The following is an 18,179-nucleotide window of genomic DNA, read 5'->3' on the forward strand; positions in this document are numbered from 1 at the left end:
TCTATTCTCTCTTTTTTTTTAAACATGTAGTTCAGTGAATAGGTGACTCGAAAATATATTGCTGGTAATTATTTCTAAGTGTTTATTGTCTCAGAGCCAACTCTGAAAAAACAGATTTTTTTTCGAAAATTTCAAAAAGTTAGCAGAAATTCGATTTTTGACATATCTATTCTCTCTTTTTTTTTTAAACATGTAGTTCAGTGAATAGGTGACTCGAAAATATATTGCTGGTAATTATTTCTAAGTGTTTATTGTCTCAGAGCCAACTCTGAAAAAACAGATTTTTTTTCGAAAATTTCAAAAAAATCGTAGAAATTCGATTTTTGACATATCTATTCTCTCTTTTTTTTTTAAACATGTAGTTCAGTGAATAGGTGACTCGAAAATATATTGCTGGTAATTATTTCTAAGTGTTTATTGTCTCAGAGCCAACTCTGAAAAAACAGATTTTTTTTCGAAAATTTCAAAAAAATCGTAGAAATTCGATTTTTGACATATCTATTCTCTCTTTTTTTTTTAAACATGTAGTTCAGTGAATAGGTGACTCGAAAATATATTGCTGGTAATTATTTCTAAGTGTTTATTGTCTCAGAGCCAACTCTGAAAAAACAGATTTTTTTTGGAAAATTTCAAAAAAATCGTAGAAATTCGATTTTTGACATATCTATTCTCTCTTTTTTTTTAAACATGTAGTTCAGTGAATAGGTGACTCGAAAATATATTGCTGGTAATTATTTCTAAGTGTTTATTGTCTCAGAGCCAACTCTGAAAAAACAGATTTTTTTTGGAAAATTTCAAAAAAATCGTAGAAATTCGATTTTTGACATATCTATTCTCTCTTTTTTTTTAAACATGTAGTTCAGTGAATAGGTGACTCGAAAATATATTGCTGGTAATTATTTCTAAGTGTTTATTGTCTCAGAGCCAACTCTGAAAAAACAGATTTTTTTTCGAAAATTTCAAAAAGTTAGCAGAAATTCGATTTTTGACATATCTATTCTCTCTTTTTTTTTTTAACATGTAGTTCAGTGAATAGGTGACTCGAAAATATATTGCTGGTAATTATTTCTAAGTGTTTATTGTCTCAGAGCCAACTCTGAAAAAACAGATTTTTTTTCGAAAATTTCAAAAAAATCGTAGAAATTCGATTTTTGACATATCTATTCTCTCTTTTTTTTTAAACATGTAGTTCAGTGAATAGGTGACTCGAAAATATATTGCTGGTAATTATTTCTAAGTGTTTATTGTCTCAGAGCCAACTCTGAAAAAACAGATTTTTTTTGGAAAATTTCAAAAAAATCGTAGAAATTCGATTTTTGACATATCTATTCTCTCTTTTTTTTTAAACATGTAGTTCAGTGAATAGGTGACTCGAAAATATATTGCTGGTAATTATTTCTAAGTGTTTATTGTCTCAGAGCCAACTCTGAAAAAACAGATTTTTTTTCGAAAATTTCAAAAAAATCGTAGAAATTCGATTTTTGACATATCTATTCTCTCTTTTTTTTTAAACATGTAGTTCAGTGAATAGGTGACTCGAAAATATATTGCTGGTAATTATTTCTAAGTGTTTATTGTCTCAGAGCCAACTCTGAAAAAACAGATTTTTTTTCGAAAATTTCAAAAAGTTAGCAGAAATTCGATTTTTGACATATCTATTCTCTCTTTTTTTTTTAAACATGTAGTTCAGTGAATAGGTGACTCGAAAATATATTGCTGGTAATTATTTCTAAGTGTTTATTGTCTCAGAGCCAACTCTGAAAAAACAGATTTTTTTTGGAAAATTTCAAAAAAATCGTAGAAATTCGATTTTTGACATATCTATTCTCTCTTTTTTTTTAAACATGTAGTTCAGTGAATAGGTGACTCGAAAATATATTGCTGGTAATTATTTCTAAGTGTTTATTGTCTCAGAGCCAACTCTGAAAAAACAGATTTTTTTTGGAAAATTTCAAAAAAATCGTAGAAATTCGATTTTTGACATATCTATTCTCTCTTTTTTTTTAAACATGTAGTTCAGTGAATAGGTGACTCGAAAATATATTGCTGGTAATTATTTCTAAGTGTTTATTGTCTCAGAGCCAACTCTGAAAAAACAGATTTTTTTTCGAAAATTTCAAAAAGTTAGCAGAAATTCGATTTTTGACATATCTATTCTCTCTTTTTTTTTTAAACATGTAGTTCAGTGAATAGGTGACTCGAAAATATATTGCTGGTAATTATTTCTAAGTGTTTATTGTCTCAGAGCCAACTCTGAAAAAACAGATTTTTTTTGGAAAATTTCAAAAAAATCGTAGAAATTCGATTTTTGACATATCTATTCTCTCTTTTTTTTTTAAACATGTAGTTCAGTGAATAGGTGACTCGAAAATATATTGCTGGTAATTATTTCTAAGTGTTTATTGTCTCAGAGCCAACTCTGAAAAAACAGATTTTTTTTCGAAAATTTCAAAAAAATCGTAGAAATTCGATTTTTGACATATCTATTCTCTCTTTTTTTTTAAACATGTAGTTCAGTGAATAGGTGACTCGAAAATATATTGCTGGTAATTATTTCTAAGTGTTTATTGTCTCAGAGCCAACTCTGAAAAAACAGATTTTTTTTGGAAAATTTCAAAAAAATCGTAGAAATTCGATTTTTGACATATCTATTCTCTCTTTTTTTTTAAACATGTAGTTCAGTGAATAGGTGACTCGAAAATATATTGCTGGTAATTATTTCTAAGTGTTTATTGTCTCAGAGCCAACTCTGAAAAAACAGATTTTTTTTCGAAAATTTCAAAAAGTTAGCAGAAATTCGATTTTTGACATATCTATTCTCTCTTTTTTTTTTAAACATGTAGTTCAGTGAATAGGTGACTCGAAAATATATTGCTGGTAATTATTTCTAAGTGTTTATTGTCTCAGAGCCAACTCTGAAAAAACAGATTTTTTTTGGAAAATTTCAAAAAAATCGTAGAAATTCGATTTTTGACATATCTATTCTCTCTTTTTTTTTTAAACATGTAGTTCAGTGAATAGGTGACTCGAAAATATATTGCTGGTAATTATTTCTAAGTGTTTATTGTCTCAGAGCCAACTCTGAAAAAACAGATTTTTTTTCGAAAATTTCAAAAAAATCGTAGAAATTCGATTTTTGACATATCTATTCTCTCTTTTTTTTTAAACATGTAGTTCAGTGAATAGGTGACTCGAAAATATATTGCTGGTAATTATTTCTAAGTGTTTATTGTCTCAGAGCCAACTCTGAAAAAACAGATTTTTTTTGAAAAATTTCAAAAAAATCGTAGAAATTCGATTTTTGGCATATCTATTCTCTCTTTTTTTTTAAACATGTAGTTCAGTGAATAGGTGACTCGAAAATATATTGCTGGTAATTATTTCTAAGTGTTTATTGTCTCAGAGCCAACTCTGAAAAAACAGATTTTTTTTCGAAAATTTCAAAAAAATCGTAGAAATTTGATTTTTGACATATCTATTCACTTTTTCGACCGTTTTCCGAAAAATTATGTTTTTGCCCGAAAAAAAGGACAGTCATTAGTTGGCTGAAAAAAATTTGGGCAAAAATAAAAAGTTGTATAAATTTGTTGAAAACGGGTAATTCATGTACGCTAAATTCAGAAAATCTAGGCTTAACCCATCAAAAACAATGTTAAAGTGGCAAAAATGACAATTTATGGCAAAAAATCACAATTTTGAAACGCCTCTAAAATGGTTAATTTTATAGTTAGAGGACTCAAAAATGATCTACAAACACTAAAAAATTGCCCTTTTTCAACTTCCAGTAGTTTCGAACATTTTCAGAAAAAATCTTTTTTTTGCCCAAAAAAAAGGGCAGTCTGATGGCTGGCTGAAGATGGCTGAAAAAAAGATGTTTTATGGTTTTGTAGTTTGAGTGAAAAGATTCATAAAAAATGTTTATTACGTTAAAAATTTCTAAAAAACGAACAGAACAACAAAAAAACAGAAAATCAGTAATCGCCTAAATCCTAAAAAATTCATTTAATTTAACTATGATATTGTCGATCAAACTCCTTCCGCATTTCCTTTTCCTCAGCCTGGACGTATTCCTGATGTTGCTCTTCTTTCATCTTCGCCAGCGATTTCGCGCCTTCTCGATCCGATGCAGTGATCTACAAAAATCGAGAGAATTATAGAGCTTTTTCCTCTTATTTAAAGAATAAGAGTACCGGTCGATTAACAATTCTCAACACGTGTCCTTCTCGATCGATTTGAACATCCAACGCGCCTTCCTTTACAATCATTTTGTTCTCTTTTTTGGTGATAAACGACGGGAAATAGGACATGAAGCTCGAGTCGAGTGTTGTGAGGCGCCACATTACAACGATAACGTCTTCGTTTTCGTACACGCACGAGCCGATCCACTGGAAAAAAAATATTTTGGATTTTTTTTTTCGAAATTTTGAAAACGCTTTTTTTCAATTTCGGCAATTTGCCGATTTGCCAGAAAATTTCAATTCTGGCAAATTGCCGGTAATTATTTTTTGGCAAATTGCCGATTTGTCGATATACCGGAAAATGTTCATTTGGTTTGCCGATTTGCCGGAAATGTTGAACTCTGAAAATTTTCGGGTTTGCCGGAAAATTTCAATACCGGCAATTTGCCAATTTGCCGGAAATTTTCAATTCCGGCAATTTGCCGGTTTTCCGGAAAATTTCAATTCGGCCAATTTGCCGATTTGCCGGAAATTTTCAATTACGGCAATTTGCCGATTTGCCAGAAAATTTCAATTCCGGCAATTTGCCCATATGCCGGAAATTTTCAATTCTGGCAATTTGCCGGTTTGCCGGAAATGTTGAACTCTGAAAATTTTCGGGTTTGCCGGAAATTTTCATCTCCGGCAATTTGCCGATTTGCCGGAAATGTTGAACTCTGAAAATTTTCGGGTTTGTCGGAAATTTCAAATTCCGGCAAATCGGAAAATTGCCGGAGATGAAAATTTCCGACAAACCCGAAAATTTTCAGAATTCAACATTTCCGGCAAACCGGCAAATTTTCAATTCCGGCGATTTGCCGATTTGCCGGAAATTTCAAATTCGGGCAATTTGCCAGAAAGTTTCAAGTCTGGAAACTTGCCGGTTTGCCGGAAAATTTCAATTCTGGCAATTTGGGGATTTGCTGATTTACCAGAAATGTTCAATTACGGCAATTTGCCGATTTGCCAGAAAGTTTCAAGTCTGGAAACTTGCCGGTTTGCCGGAAATGTTCAATTCTGGCAATTTGGGGGTTTGCTGATTTGCCAGAAAATATCAAGTCTGGATATTTGCCGATTTGCCGGAAATTTTCTATTCCGGCAATGTGCCAAGTTGCCGGGCAAAAAATTGTGTTTGTAAAATTTTGAAAAATTCCAAAAAACATTTTTTTTTTCGCCACATTTAGGATTTCGGTTTTTCGATTAAAAAAAAAAGAAAAACAATTTTTCCTCAATATTTGCGAATTTTTACCTCAACTTTATTAAACGGCGACAAATATCGATAGTACATGCGAACTTTCGCGATATGTGACATCAGCTGTGTCCGGCCACCCAACTTTTTCGAAAAAATGCGATCGTCGAATTGAACGTCGTCCTTGCAAATGTCCATAAAATCTCGAACGTTTGATTTGAGAACTAGCGGAGTCTGGAAATTGAGAAAGCTTTTCAAAAAAAGCAAAAAATTCAAAGAAAAATCTTGAAATTCCAGGAAAAAACTCAAAAAATTGGGAGAATCCTGTCTAAAAATGAGAAAAATTAAAAATTCAGAATGTTTTTGACAAGCTTTCATTTTCGGCAAATTGCCGATTTGCCGGAAATTTTCAATTCTGGAAATTTGCCGGTTTGCCGATTTGCCGGAAATTTTGGTTTTTGGCAAATTGCCGGAAATGTTCAATTCCGGCAATTTGCGTTGTTGTCGGAAATTTTCAATTCCGGCAATTCGCCGGTTTGCCGATTTGCCGGAATTTTTCATTTCTGGAAATTCGCCGATTTGCCGGAAATTTTGGTTTTTGGCAAATTGCCGATTTGCCGGTTAGCCGATTTGCCGGAAATTTTAAGCCAAGAATTCCTACATTTTCCAGAAAAAACTCTTCAAAAATGTGGAAATTTTTTGAAAAAAGTCTAAAATTTGTGATGAAAATGCTCAAAAATTCCTGAAAAAATCCGAAATTTTTAACAAAAAAATCACGATATTTCCATTAAAAAACTCCAAAAAGCTGAAATTTCCAGCTAAAAAATTCCTAGATTTTCCAAAAAACATATCCAAAAAATCTGAAATTTGTGATAAAAATGCTCAAAGTTTCGAGAAAAAATTTCAGACCAAAACTCCAAAAAATCTGATATTTTGAGCCAAAACTTCCTCCGAATTTTTCAATAAATAAATTAAAAAATTCCAGTAATCCTCATGTCTAAAAAGGTCGAAAAAATCCTATTTTTTCCAAAAAAAAACTGAAATTTTCAAAAAAAAACATTTTTTTTTGGAAATTTCCACCTAAAAAACCCCAAATTTCGCCAATTATTCCAGTTTTTTTCGCTGTAAAACTCTAAAAAATCCTCCAAAAAAACTTTGCAATTCCATACAATTTTCTGAAGTAACCAGTCAACTTTCAGCAGTGTACTTGTCGATGGAGCCGTAGAAGTTGGCTTCTGATCGGAGAAACTTCGTTGAAAATTTGGTGCAAGTGCGGCGGCTACTGTTGGCTTGAGGGTTGCTGGAAAATTTTAAATTTTAAAGTAAAAAAAAATTTTTTTTTGGATTTTGAAAAAATTTTCCAAAAAAAAAATGCTCACCCAGACTACTGTAGCGTGACGTCATCGTCAAGAAGCCGGACACCCGACTGGCCAAGTTCATAATTTTCTGGAAATTCAGAATTTTTCTGAAATTTTTGAATTAAAAAAGTATTTATTTACTCTGAAAATTACAGAAATAAATTCGAAAAATTCAAAAAAATAAATTAGTATTTAAAAATAAATTTATTTCAAATTAAATTTTTCCAAATTTTTTTACAAAAAAATTTATGAGAGGGAAGGTTTTTAGAACAATAAAAATATACAAAAAATATCGATTTTCAGAGAAAAAAAAACCTGGAAACGGAAAAGCGGAGGGTCCTGATATACTTAACTAATCATTAGGAATATCACAGTGGATAGATGAATTTTTTTACAATTTTTTGGGAAATAGATGGGAAAAATATTCAAAAATGTACAATTTTTTAAAATAGAGATTGGGTAGGGAAAATGGAGGGGAAAATGAGCTGAAATTTTGGGAAAAATTTTGAAAAATCCAAAAAAAAAATCCGAAAATTTGAATTTTCCAAAAAAGAAAAATATTAAAATTTTTTATTGGAAAAAATTGGAAAAAAACAATTCAAACGTCCAGAGAAATACAGAATTTGAAACTTTTTGAAGAAAAATGGTAACTTCGCCAAAAAAATTTAGGAAATTTGGAAAAATTTACAAAAACCTAATTTTTAAGATTAATTTTTTTTTTAATCTGAAAATGTCGAAAAAAAATTTTTTTTTGAAAATTTTCAGATTTTTTAGGCTTTTTTCAATTTCGCAAAAAAAATCGTTTTTTTTTTCATAATTTTAGTAAAAACAAAATTTAGAATTTATTCTAAAAATTATATTTTTTCAATTTTTAGCAATTTTTAGATGTACAAATTAAAATGTTCCAAAATTCACAAAAAATCAAATTTCCAATTTTTAAAAAATGAATTTTTCTGCAATTTCAAATTTCCACTAAACTTCAGCACATTTTTTCCCGAATTTGCAGCACAATTCACGGAAAAATTCACAAGTCCACACGATCCGGGTCACTTTTCGATGGGCTATTATTACTGGAGCTCACTGCCGACTCTCCAATATTCAAATATTGGCAAATGTGAGCCGGAAGCTTATTCTGGCTTGCGGAGAGTTGATGGAATATCGCTTCGGCTGCTGTCAGGATCTCATCCACTTTCAGATGCATTGATAGGTCGTTGATGTGCTAGAAATTTGGATGTTAGAGGAGGTTTTGGCTGGAAAATCCGATTTTTTTCGTAAATATTCTGATATTCTAGAAACTTTTTTTTTTTTTTTGCTAATAAAAAGTTGAATTAAAATGTTTTTGTGAATTTTATAAAATATTTTAATTTTCTAAATTCAGCTTTTTTTTAACCGCTATTGTAACCGGGAATTAGAAAAATTTTAGTTTTTTTAAACTTAAATTTAGTGAGATTTTGACTGAAAATCTATAATTTTTTTCTGGAAAAAACCAACAAAAATCGGAAATTGTTCCAAAAAAATATAAAATCTGAAAAACTCGGATTTATTTTTGTTCTGAATTTTTTTTCCATTTTTCGATAAAAACTTAGATTAGAATAGTAAAATAGTCGTAAAATTGAAAAAAAAAACTTTTTTTTTTGAAAATAGCGAATTTTATTTAATATTTAAATTTGCTAAACTCTCTTTTTTTCGTACAAAGTTTTTCAATTTTTTTTTTTGAAAATTTGAAATTACTACCTAAAAATTCTGATATTTTAGAAAACAAACAATTTTTTTGAAATTTTTGTTTCGAAGGGCACGAAATTTTGAATTTTAAGGAAAATGTGTTTTTTTGTTTAAAAAAAAAAAAAATGTGACTTTTAATATAAAAATTCGGACATTTTAGGAACTTTAAAAAATCTAAAAAATCTGATAAGAAATAAATTTTTTTAAATATTCAAAAAAAAGTGCGAATTTTATTTTGCTACAAGCTTTAATTAATTTTTTCCGTACAAATTTAAAAAAAAAAATGTTTTGGACATTTCTAAATAAAATTCTGATATTCTAGAAGACATAAATATTTTGTTTTTAAAAAATGATTAAATTTTTATATAAAAATTCGGATTTTCTGAAAAAAAAATTTTCTATTCAAAAATGTTATTTGTATATTGGAAATTTAGAGAAAAATACCTACAATTTTTCTATAAAAAATTTTTTTTCTGAAATTTTTTTAAATTTCAGATTTAAAAAAATTAGTTTTTCTCCAAATTCCAATATTTCCACCAAAAACGCCTACCTTCAAAATCTCAGTCAACCCAAACTGATTATCAATGATAATATTGGTTTGTGAATCCAAGATAGCCACACAGATAAGAAGTAGGAATCGTGGACACGGTTGGCCAGACCACAGTACTTCCCACAATTTACACGTGTCAAGGAATGAGAATTCCCGTTTGAACCATACAAGAACCCAACGGAAGCAGAAATACATGTCGTCTGATTTTTCGCTTTCTGAAAATGGGGAAGAAATTAATTTTTTGGAACAAAAAAACGGAAAAATTTGAATTTTTGTCCAAAAAATTTGGCTGAAAAATTGTTTTTCCACAAAATTGAGATTTAAAAAATTTCTTCCATTTTTTTTTTCAGAACTCAGGAATATGTTTAAAGTGGGACAATATATTCTTTTAATGTTCTAAATTTTTCTAAATTTATTTTACCGAAATCTGGGAATTATTTTTAATTTTTTTTTAAAGTTCACTTTTTTGCTGAAAAATGGTAAATATCGGTAATCTTTTACAAAAATTTAGCTTTCTAAAAATTCGTGGAAGTTTTTGAAAATTTTTGTTTTTAAAAAAATAATCTGTGAAGTCAGAAAAAAAATTAAAATCAGCAAAAAACGGTCCCAATAATTGAAAAATCAATTTTCCAAATTTTGCAATTTTTTTTGTTGTAAAATTGCTCTAATTCAGAATTTAATTAAATCTTTCATAAAATTTTTCAAAAAGATTTTCAAAAAACACCAGGACAGACGAAAAACGTTTTCAAATAAGTTTTTTGAAAAGTCAAATTTTGGAAAAAAATTATTTTTGGAATTTTTTACAAAGGTAAATTTTTGCTGACAAATGTTAAAAAAAATTCCGGAAATTTTTTTTTCTAATTCTCTAATGTAAAATCACAATAAAAAACTAATTTGGTAAAAAAAAAATTCAAATTTTTAAATTTTTTGTCCAATGCACTATTTTAAAGCATTAATCAAAAGTAGTGCATTGAACGAAAAACTGAAAAATTAAATGTTTTCACCAAAATCAGTTTTTATTGTGATTTTACATTAGAGAATTGGTAAAAAACGCCTATTTTTCCAGAAAATGGCAAAAATGAGCAATTTAATGTAAAAATTCTCATCTCTCGGAACCCTAAAAAAATATCATTTTTCAATTTCTAATGGTTTTGTGCCAAAAAAATTATTTTTTTTGCCCAAAAAAAGGACAGTCATTATTAGATGGCTGAAAAAATTTGGGCAAAAATAAAAAGTTGTCTAAATTTGTTGAAAACGGGTAATTCATGTATGCTGAATTCAGAAAATCTAGCTTTAACCCATCAAAAATTATTAAAAAGTGGCAAAAATGACAATTTATGGAAAAAAAATCACAATTTTGAAACTCTTCTAAAATGGTCAATTTTATAGTTAGAGGACTCAAAATTTATCTCCAAACATCAAAAAAAAAATGTAATTTTTTTCAATTTTTAATGGTTTCGTACATTTTCAATAAAAAAAGGAAAATGGCTGAAAAATATTGGAAACAATAAAAAATTTATTTTTTTCCAGATGTTCTAAAATTCTATTTTTCGCCCAAAAATAATTTTTTCTCAATCCTTACCCAAATAATTAGCCAATTTGGGATTAATAATCATCACCAAATCCCTGAGCTGATTCATTTGCAATTTTATAAACGCCTGATCCGTTTCAAAATTCTTCTGCGTCAATTCCATCAATCCAACAAAACACCAGAACGTATCAACTTCGTCCTTCATAACAAACAACAGTGGTGACGCGAAATCAGACATTCCTTGCACATATCCCAAATCGAAATTATACATCACATAAGTCATTAGCACATTGTGCAAATGGACGAGATTCACATTATCGTCTCCTTGGAAGAATGGAACTGTTCGGTCGGTGCGGGCAACGTCTTTTTCTGGAAAAAAAAGAGGGTTAAATAGGAGAGTATCGATTTTCAATTCAGTCCTATTTTAAGGGGATTTTAAATCAAAAAAGGAAAACAAATCTGAATCGGTTATATTATATTATAGAAATGATGAGCCCAAGAGAGGTGGGGGATTTGAAAACGTCTATGTGAAAACTATACATTATACATTATATATACACTGTATATAATGTATACATTAAATACATATACATTACGTAATAATATAGCATAGTTTTCGAAAAGATGAGCGAAAGATAGGTGGGAAATTGGAAAACGCGTATGTGAAAATTATATATCATATGTATATATATGGCATAATGTATGTATTCAATGTATATACTGTATAAACTCGTCTTCGCCTCCTTGTTCGGCCTCGAATATATAACATTGGCGATCAGGATCTTTCGGGTTCACTGCACCACTGGCTTCATGCACATGTCTACTTAGAAGAAAAGACCTCTGAGGTATTGTTTTGATCTACACATGTCTACTGGAAAGAAAAGACCTCTGAGGTGGATCAGGTCAGCTTTGGGAAGAGGCACCTGCCGTGCTCTCTGCAGTTGCAGTCAAGGTGGACAGGAGCGGCTTCTGGATTGAAGTCGAAAAGAAGAAGGAATCATTGCTCAACTCTTTTGAAGATGCGAGTGAAGGCCACCTATGCGTATCAAATGCTCAGTCATTGGACGATTGCACAAATTGTTATTGGTCATAACATAATCCACAACCAGGAACTGAGATACAACAGGTTGATGGTGGAACAGGCGGAATCAGTGTGGATGATTCAAGGTTGGGTCTAATATTCAGGCAGCAACGTTTTTTAGTCTGTTGGTGAAGGTTGGATAGACATCAAAAATATTTCGATTGGTACGGGAAGTGTGGCTAACTTGGAACCCGCAATTGGAGGATGTGAACACCGAAGTACCGTGTGCAAAGGATTGGCAATATCGACGGTCACACTGGAGGGTGGTCCGTGAGAACCTCAGAAGACATTCGTGGATGGCTCCTCACCAAAGCTCTCGTTTGTCATTGAAGAGGGGAGATGTTGGGTATCTACGTGTACCTAACCCTTAACGTGGATATGAAGATCGTGTAACGTGAACTCATTATCTATGTATACTAACTTTCTATTCATTCCTTAGTTATGTAATAATAAACTACTCGTCTTCGCCTCCTTGTTCGGCCTCGAATATATAACAATATGTATATATATATGTCATAATGTATGTATTCAAAAAACATTTATATATATATATATATATATATATATATAACTATATTATATTTTCGGTTATATTATATCGGAATATGTAATTGTTAGAATATATTCTGTGGTTATTATCAAAAAATTGAAATTTTGTTTTTTAGAGTTATAAAGCATTTTTCTGAAAATCTGCATAGAATTAATTTGACAAACTAGGTGAAATTTGAAAAAATCATGATATGCTATATATAATACATATATCAGTTAAGGCGGTAAACGATTTTTCCGCCGGCAAATTGTGATTTTGCACGTTTTTTTTTTGAAAATTTTAGACTTTCAATTTTTTATCGACAAAATTGGACGTATCCTATGAATATTCCTACTACATCTATTTTGAAAAGTAAACAAATTCTATGGAAATATCTAAAGAAAGCGTGAAAAATTTCAACAAGGCACAGTTTTAAGTGTGTTTCCGACTTATAAAAAAGTCAATCTGAAAATTCCCGGCGGAAATTGATATCCGACAAATCGGTAAACCGGCTATTTGTCGAATTTGCCGAAAAAAAAAATTGCAGCCCCACCATATTGTATCGAAATTTGTAATTTTCGAGTCCAATTTTGGAAATGAATAAAAAATTATGTGATTGTTACAATATTTTGTGGATATAATCAAAAAAATTGAAATTTTGCTCAAAAAATGTACAATTTAAAAAATTGCATTTTTTTTTATTCCATATATATAATACATATAATATTAACACTAATGATAAAAGTTGTACTACCAAAGTAGGTGAAAAGCAAACAATTTTTTTTGAACACCTAAAAATTATTTTCTAAAATTTCTCTAATTATTCATGAAAAAAAAGTTGATTTTTAAAGAATCTCGAATTTAAAATTTAAAGGCCGATATTATAAATTATCCAATTATTAATTAAATTTCCGCATTTATTCTACATTTTTGGATCAAAAATTCCGTTGAATACGTTAAGTTACGAGAAAAGGCCCCAAAAATTGGATTAATCTCGAAAATGTTAGAAATTTTTAATACTTTTTTGTACATTTTTAGTCATTTTCAATTTCCTCACCAACAAGCGACTTTCTCTTAACAAATTTGGTGAATCTCTTCTCCTGATCCTCAGTCACCGACATCCATTGCTTCTTCATATTCTCATATTGTTTGGCGAGTTCTGCACGTCTGGTCTGGAAATCTGTGTCCGATTCGTGCCATTGACGGTAGCCGAGTAGACATTTCCAGGCTTCTTTACGGAGTTCTGCATTTAGTCCACCACGGAACACGTTCATTTTCAGATGGTGAAGCTTCATCGGATCGTACGAGCCATTCGAGAGCTGTGTAGAAAATTTTTTGGATATTACAAAATAAATTATTTAGACGGGAAAGTTGAATATTTGAATTGAAACCTCTTAAATTGAAAAATTAATTAAATTGATTTTTTTTAATTGGAAAAAATCGGTTCAATCGGATTTTAAGTGAAATTTTCAAAATTTTTTAGTCTGAAATTCGGGATTTAACTCAAAAAAAGTTTAGGTTGAAATTTTCATTTTCATTTTTAAAAACCTGAAAAAAATTTAATTAAAGATTTCAAAATTTCTATTTAGCTAATAATTCGGGTTTTTACTCGTAAAAAAATAAAAAAATTTGACCTTGCAGTTTTTGCAAAAAAAATTGAATTTGTGTAATTCACATGGTTCAAATTGATATTTTCGGGAAAAGTGACAGTTCTAAGTTCGGAACCAGTTCAAAAATCAAAAAAATTTGGAAAAAAACATTGCATTTTCAGAATTTTAAAAGTTTTTTTAAAAATTGGCACGTTTTTGGAAATTTTTTTTTATCCTGTATTAAAAATTGGCACCGTTTTTTTTGGAAAATTTTTAAAAAATTCTGAAAATGCAATGTTTTTTCCAAATTTTTTTTTGATTTTTGAACTGGTTCCGAACTTAGAACTGTCACTTTTCCCGAAAATATCAATTTGAACCATGTGAATTACACAAATTCAATTTTTTTTTGCTGCAAAAACTGCAAGGTTAAATTTTTTTACGAGTAAAAACCCGAATTATTAGCTAAATAGAAATTTTGAAATTTTAATTAAATTTTTTTCAGGTTTTTAAAAATGAAAATGACAATTTCAACCTAAACTTTTTTTTTGAGTTAAATCCCGAATTTCAGACTAAAATTTTGAAAATTTCACTTAAAATCCGATTGAAACGACGATTTTTTCCAATTGAAAAAAAATCAATTTAATTTATTTTTCAATTCAATCTAGGCCTAAGCATATGCCTAAGCCTAAGCCTAAGCCTACTCCCAAGCCTATGTCTATGCCTATACCTAAGCCAACTCCTAAGCTTAAGCCTAAGCTTAAGCCCACTCCTAAGCTTAAGCCTATGTCTATGCCCAAGCCTATACCTACGCCTAATTTTCAAAAATAACAGTATTTTTTTTTTCAAAACGGAAAAATAAGGCAAGCCTATTTACTCCATTTTCCCGATTGTAGGCAGGCGACGGTAGGCCTCCAAAGCAGGCAGGTAGGCATTCTGTGTGCCTACAACCTACCTTAAACGAATTCCACAAGTCCTTGGAAACGGGCAACTCTCTATAAATCTCGGGTCTCGGCGGGAGTTCCAACTGTGTGACAACTTCAAATTCTCCAGCCGCATCCGAATGCACACGCATTTGCTCTTCAGCCAGCCGGAGCTCTCTCATCAGACGGATCTTCTCCTCTTGAGTCACCGCGTCCGTATCATTGAGCACTGATGGGATCACCTGATCCTGTACGAATGAGGTGATCTTACTGAAGCCAGTCATCGCTGTCATATAGGGATTTTGCATGAATCTCTGCAGCAAAAAAATTGGCAATTTTCAGTCAAAAGTTCGGGGCAAATTACCGAAAGAATGTCTCCATTCTCATCCAACATACTGACACTTTTCGCAAGAGCCTCAGACTTCTGATCAACGACAATCACAAGATGAGAATCACGATGTGAGCGTCGGAGGGTGATGTATCCTTGCAGACGGTCCAAAAACTCGGCGGTTGTTGTATTCTTGAAGAAGAGCGGAACTTGACTGCTACCATCACGGCAGATCAGGCGAATCGATGGGAATCCACCGCTTCCTGAATCTTTGGAAAACATGTTAAGTATTTTATATTAAATTTTGTAAGCTTGTATTTGGGGCACTTTTTGGGTGGAATACACTTAGCTGGATATCCCGAAAAATATAAATGATATCTATGCTAAACATGCTTTAATATAATGAATATTGCATGTTTATTGCATATATTGCATATATGCATACAACATACATTATATCATATATACAGTGTATATAATGTTTAATGTATATAATTTTCACAGAGACATTGCACTAGACATTTGTAGGAAAAACTTCTCTTTTTTCGAATTTCTAACCAATCTTCGGCTCATTTTTTTTCAAAACTATGCTATATTATAATGTAATGTATGTGTTTTTATTGTATACTGTATAAATATATATATATATATATATATATATAATGCATATGCTACAAATACATTATATACACGATGCATACATTATACATTAAAAACATCATATATTTAATGTGTAAAGCATTTCATTTTCACAGAGGAGTTTCATTTGAAATTTATAGGAAACACTTTTTCAAAAGAATTTCCCATTGTATCTTTCGTTCATATTTTTTAAAACTATGCTATATTATAATAAAATGTATACATTACATGCAGTATATATGCATGATGTATATACAATATATGCATTATATACATTATGCCATATATACAATTTATATAATATCTAATGTATATAATTTTCACATAGATGTTTTCGAATTTCCTACCTATCTTCAGCTCATCTTTTCTACAACTATGCTATATTATAAACGCAATATATATGTATTTAATGTACAATGGTGTATATATAAAATGTATAATGTATGATGCATATGCAATATATACATTATATACACTATGCATACATTATACATTAAAAACACTATATATATGTAATGTGTAACGCATTTAACGCATTTCATTTTCACAGAGATGTTGCATTTGACATTTGTAGGAAAAACTTATTTTCTTTCGAATTTCCCACCTATCTTTAGCTCATATTTTTTTAAACTATGCTATATTATAATGTCTATGTATTTAATGTATAATGCATAATGTATGATGTATATACAATATATGCATTATGCCATTATATGTATAATGCATATAATTTTCACAGAGACATTTTCAAAATTCCCCCACCTCTCTTGGGCTCATCATTTCTAAAACTGCTCAAATCATTAACATCCATCGAAAAGGCGACACGCGCTCCACACTTTTGTTTCTCTTCAGGACTTCTCGCATGAACCATTTCAGTATTTCCATCGTCTGACGTCATCACCCACGAGGTTTCCGCGTCTTCGGATGGTTTCCATTCAATGAAGACACCTGACGACTTTTCGACGATTGAAAGGGTTCCCGGGATGTATTCTTTCGAGTCTTCACCCAATTTTGCGGCCACATTGGGGACACATATTACCGTCTGTGGAAAAAAAACGTTTTTTTTTGGGAGTTTAGCATTTCTAGTGGGCATTTTCGGTTTAAAAATCGATGAGAACTGCCCGACCAATTAGCGTATCGCTCCGCCCATTTCCCAACCAATCAGAAAACGTGGGTGGAGTTCGGAGGCGCTGATTGGCCAGGCAGCTCTCATTCGGAAATTTACTGAATTTCAGACAATTTTGGACAATTTTGTGCCAAAAAATGGAACAAAGTCGGCGAAAATCAAAAAAAATCCTGATTTGAGCTGAAAATTGCCGGAAAATTCAAATTTTCAGTTTAAAAATTGGAAAATTGCGAAAAAAAAAATTCCACAGTAGAAAGTTCAAATTTTATTTTTTAATAGATTTCACCAAAATTATCGATTTTCAGCGATATTTCTCGGGAAAATGGAGTTTTTTCCAAAATTTGACGAGTTTTCGGGAAAAATCCTACTTTTTCGGAGAAATATCCTTTTTACTCGATTTTTTGCATTTTTTGGAGTTTTTTTCCAAAATTTCATGGAAATATCATTTTTACTCAATTTTTCCTTTTTTTTTTGGAAACTTTCAAAATTTTGCCGTTTTTTAACAGTTTTTCATCGAAAATCCGATTTTTCCCATTTTTGGGTTAATTTTATCAGAATTATCGATTTTTCTTGAAAATGTTAAAAGTTTCGTCGATTTTAACGAATTTTCGTGAAAAATCCGATCATTCAGAGAAATAGCATTTTTACTCGATTTTTTGCATAATTATCGATTTTTCTCGGGCAAAAAAAAAATGGAATTTTACCTTATCCGGCACAATACTGCGTACCATTGAATCCAAATCACTATCCATTTCTCGTTGATTCTTTTCTCGTTTATTTTTCACGTATCTGTAGGCCATATAAGGCAACATTCAATGCGGGGGGGGGACTGGTTTTTTAGCTGAAAATTGGCTAATTTATATATTGTGTTTGAATTAAAATGAAAAAATGTTGAAATTTAGCGACAAAAATCGTTAAAAATCGAAATTTCTTGCGATTTTATTTTTAAAAATCAGTCAATTTTTCTGGTAAATCGGGTAGATCAAAATAATAAATTCACAAAAAAAAAACATTCTTAAAATAATGAAAACGACGTCATTTCTGTGGTTGATATATTCTTGTGAAATATCAGCCGTTTTTCTTCATCAGCTGACATGATGCATAGCGGAGACGCAGAGATGTCATACACGAACACACACAAACAAGATTCTCAGTGGGGCGCGTTTGCTTTTTTTTCGTAGAAGGAGCCCAGGAATCACCAAATTAACATTAGAAATTAGATTTTTTTTTCTCGGAGAAACCCATTTTCTTAGAAATTTCAATTAAAAATTTGGAGGAAAAAACGTGGACATTTTGATTTAAAATTGAATGTTAGGCTCCGCCTACAGAAATGGGCGGAGCCTAATATCTAAATTATTTTTTTTTAAATTTTTAATTGAACTTTTAAAACTCTGAAAACA

The 18,179-nt window shown here is 30.5% G+C and overlaps 2 protein-coding genes and 1 non-coding gene across 5 annotated transcripts; 1 reads left to right on the top strand and 2 right to left on the bottom strand.

The window, feature by feature from the left end:
• Positions 1 to 3,906: 3,906 nt before the first annotated feature.
• Y48E1C.4 (SnoaL-like domain-containing protein) lies at positions 3,907 to 6,852 on the bottom strand. 2 transcript variants are annotated; one of them, NM_064429.6, is made up of 5 exons: positions 6,786 to 6,852; positions 6,576 to 6,706; positions 5,467 to 5,640; positions 4,191 to 4,385; positions 3,907 to 4,133 (listed from the first exon to the last, which is right to left on the bottom strand). In NM_064429.6, the coding sequence occupies exons 1-5, from the start codon at positions 6,844 to 6,846 to the stop codon at positions 4,008 to 4,010; spliced, it is 687 nt and encodes a 228-aa protein (NP_496830.2). In that variant the 5' UTR covers positions 6,847 to 6,852; the 3' UTR covers positions 3,907 to 4,007. The 2 variants fall into 2 exon arrangements, with proteins under 2 accessions (NP_496830.2, NP_872006.1); NM_182206.7 differs by having other exon boundaries at positions 3,915 to 4,385.
• A 97-nt stretch (positions 6,853 to 6,949) lies between these two features.
• On the bottom strand, positions 6,950 to 17,620 carry tbc-14 (TBC1 domain family member 15). Of its 2 annotated transcripts, none has more exons than NM_001330963.2 (8): positions 17,484 to 17,620; positions 16,416 to 16,695; positions 15,051 to 15,277; positions 14,719 to 15,000; positions 13,235 to 13,496; positions 10,619 to 10,936; positions 9,037 to 9,251; positions 6,950 to 7,983 (listed from the first exon to the last, which is right to left on the bottom strand). In NM_001330963.2, the coding sequence occupies exons 1-8, from the start codon at positions 17,589 to 17,591 to the stop codon at positions 7,789 to 7,791; spliced, it is 1,887 nt and encodes a 628-aa protein (NP_001317775.1). In that variant the 5' UTR covers positions 17,592 to 17,620; the 3' UTR covers positions 6,950 to 7,788. The 2 variants fall into 2 exon arrangements, with proteins under 2 accessions (NP_001317775.1, NP_001317776.1); NM_001330964.4 differs by having other exon boundaries at positions 15,051 to 15,283.
• E01G4.8 lies at positions 14,441 to 14,490 on the top strand. The gene has a single exon (NR_051835.1). It is a non-coding gene; the product is annotated as an Unclassified non-coding RNA E01G4.8 (non-coding RNA).
• Positions 17,621 to 18,179: the final 559 nt, after the last annotated feature.

Source organism: Caenorhabditis elegans, chromosome II (assembly GCF_000002985.6).
Source record: "Caenorhabditis elegans chromosome II".
In the NCBI taxonomy this organism is placed as follows: Eukaryota; Metazoa; Nematoda; class Chromadorea; order Rhabditida; family Rhabditidae; genus Caenorhabditis; species Caenorhabditis elegans.

Excerpts from the sequence above, each read along its gene's own strand:
- Y48E1C.4 (NM_064429.6), bottom strand. The coding sequence starts at position 6,846 with ATGAACTTGGCCAGTCGGGTGTCCGGCTTCTTGACGATGACGTCACGC. Across the intron at positions 4,386-5,466 it reads CGCCGTTTAATAAAGTTGAG|TGGATCGGCTCGTGCGTGTA; the intron begins GTAAAAATTCGC and ends TTTTTTTTCCAG. Across the intron at positions 4,134-4,190 it reads TGAGAATTGTTAATCGACCG|ATCACTGCATCGGATCGAGA; the intron begins GTACTCTTATTC and ends CGATTTTTGTAG.
- tbc-14 (NM_001330964.4), bottom strand. The coding sequence starts at position 17,591 with ATGTTGCCTTATATGGCCTACAGATACGTGAAAAATAAACGAGAAAAG. Across the intron at positions 15,284-16,415 it reads AAATGATGAGCCCAAGAGAG|ATTCAGGAAGCGGTGGATTC; the intron begins GTGGGGGAATTT and ends TGTTTTCCAAAG. Across the intron at positions 13,497-14,718 it reads ACTTGTGGAATTCGTTTAAG|CTCTCGAATGGCTCGTACGA; the intron begins GTAGGTTGTAGG and ends TTTTCTACACAG.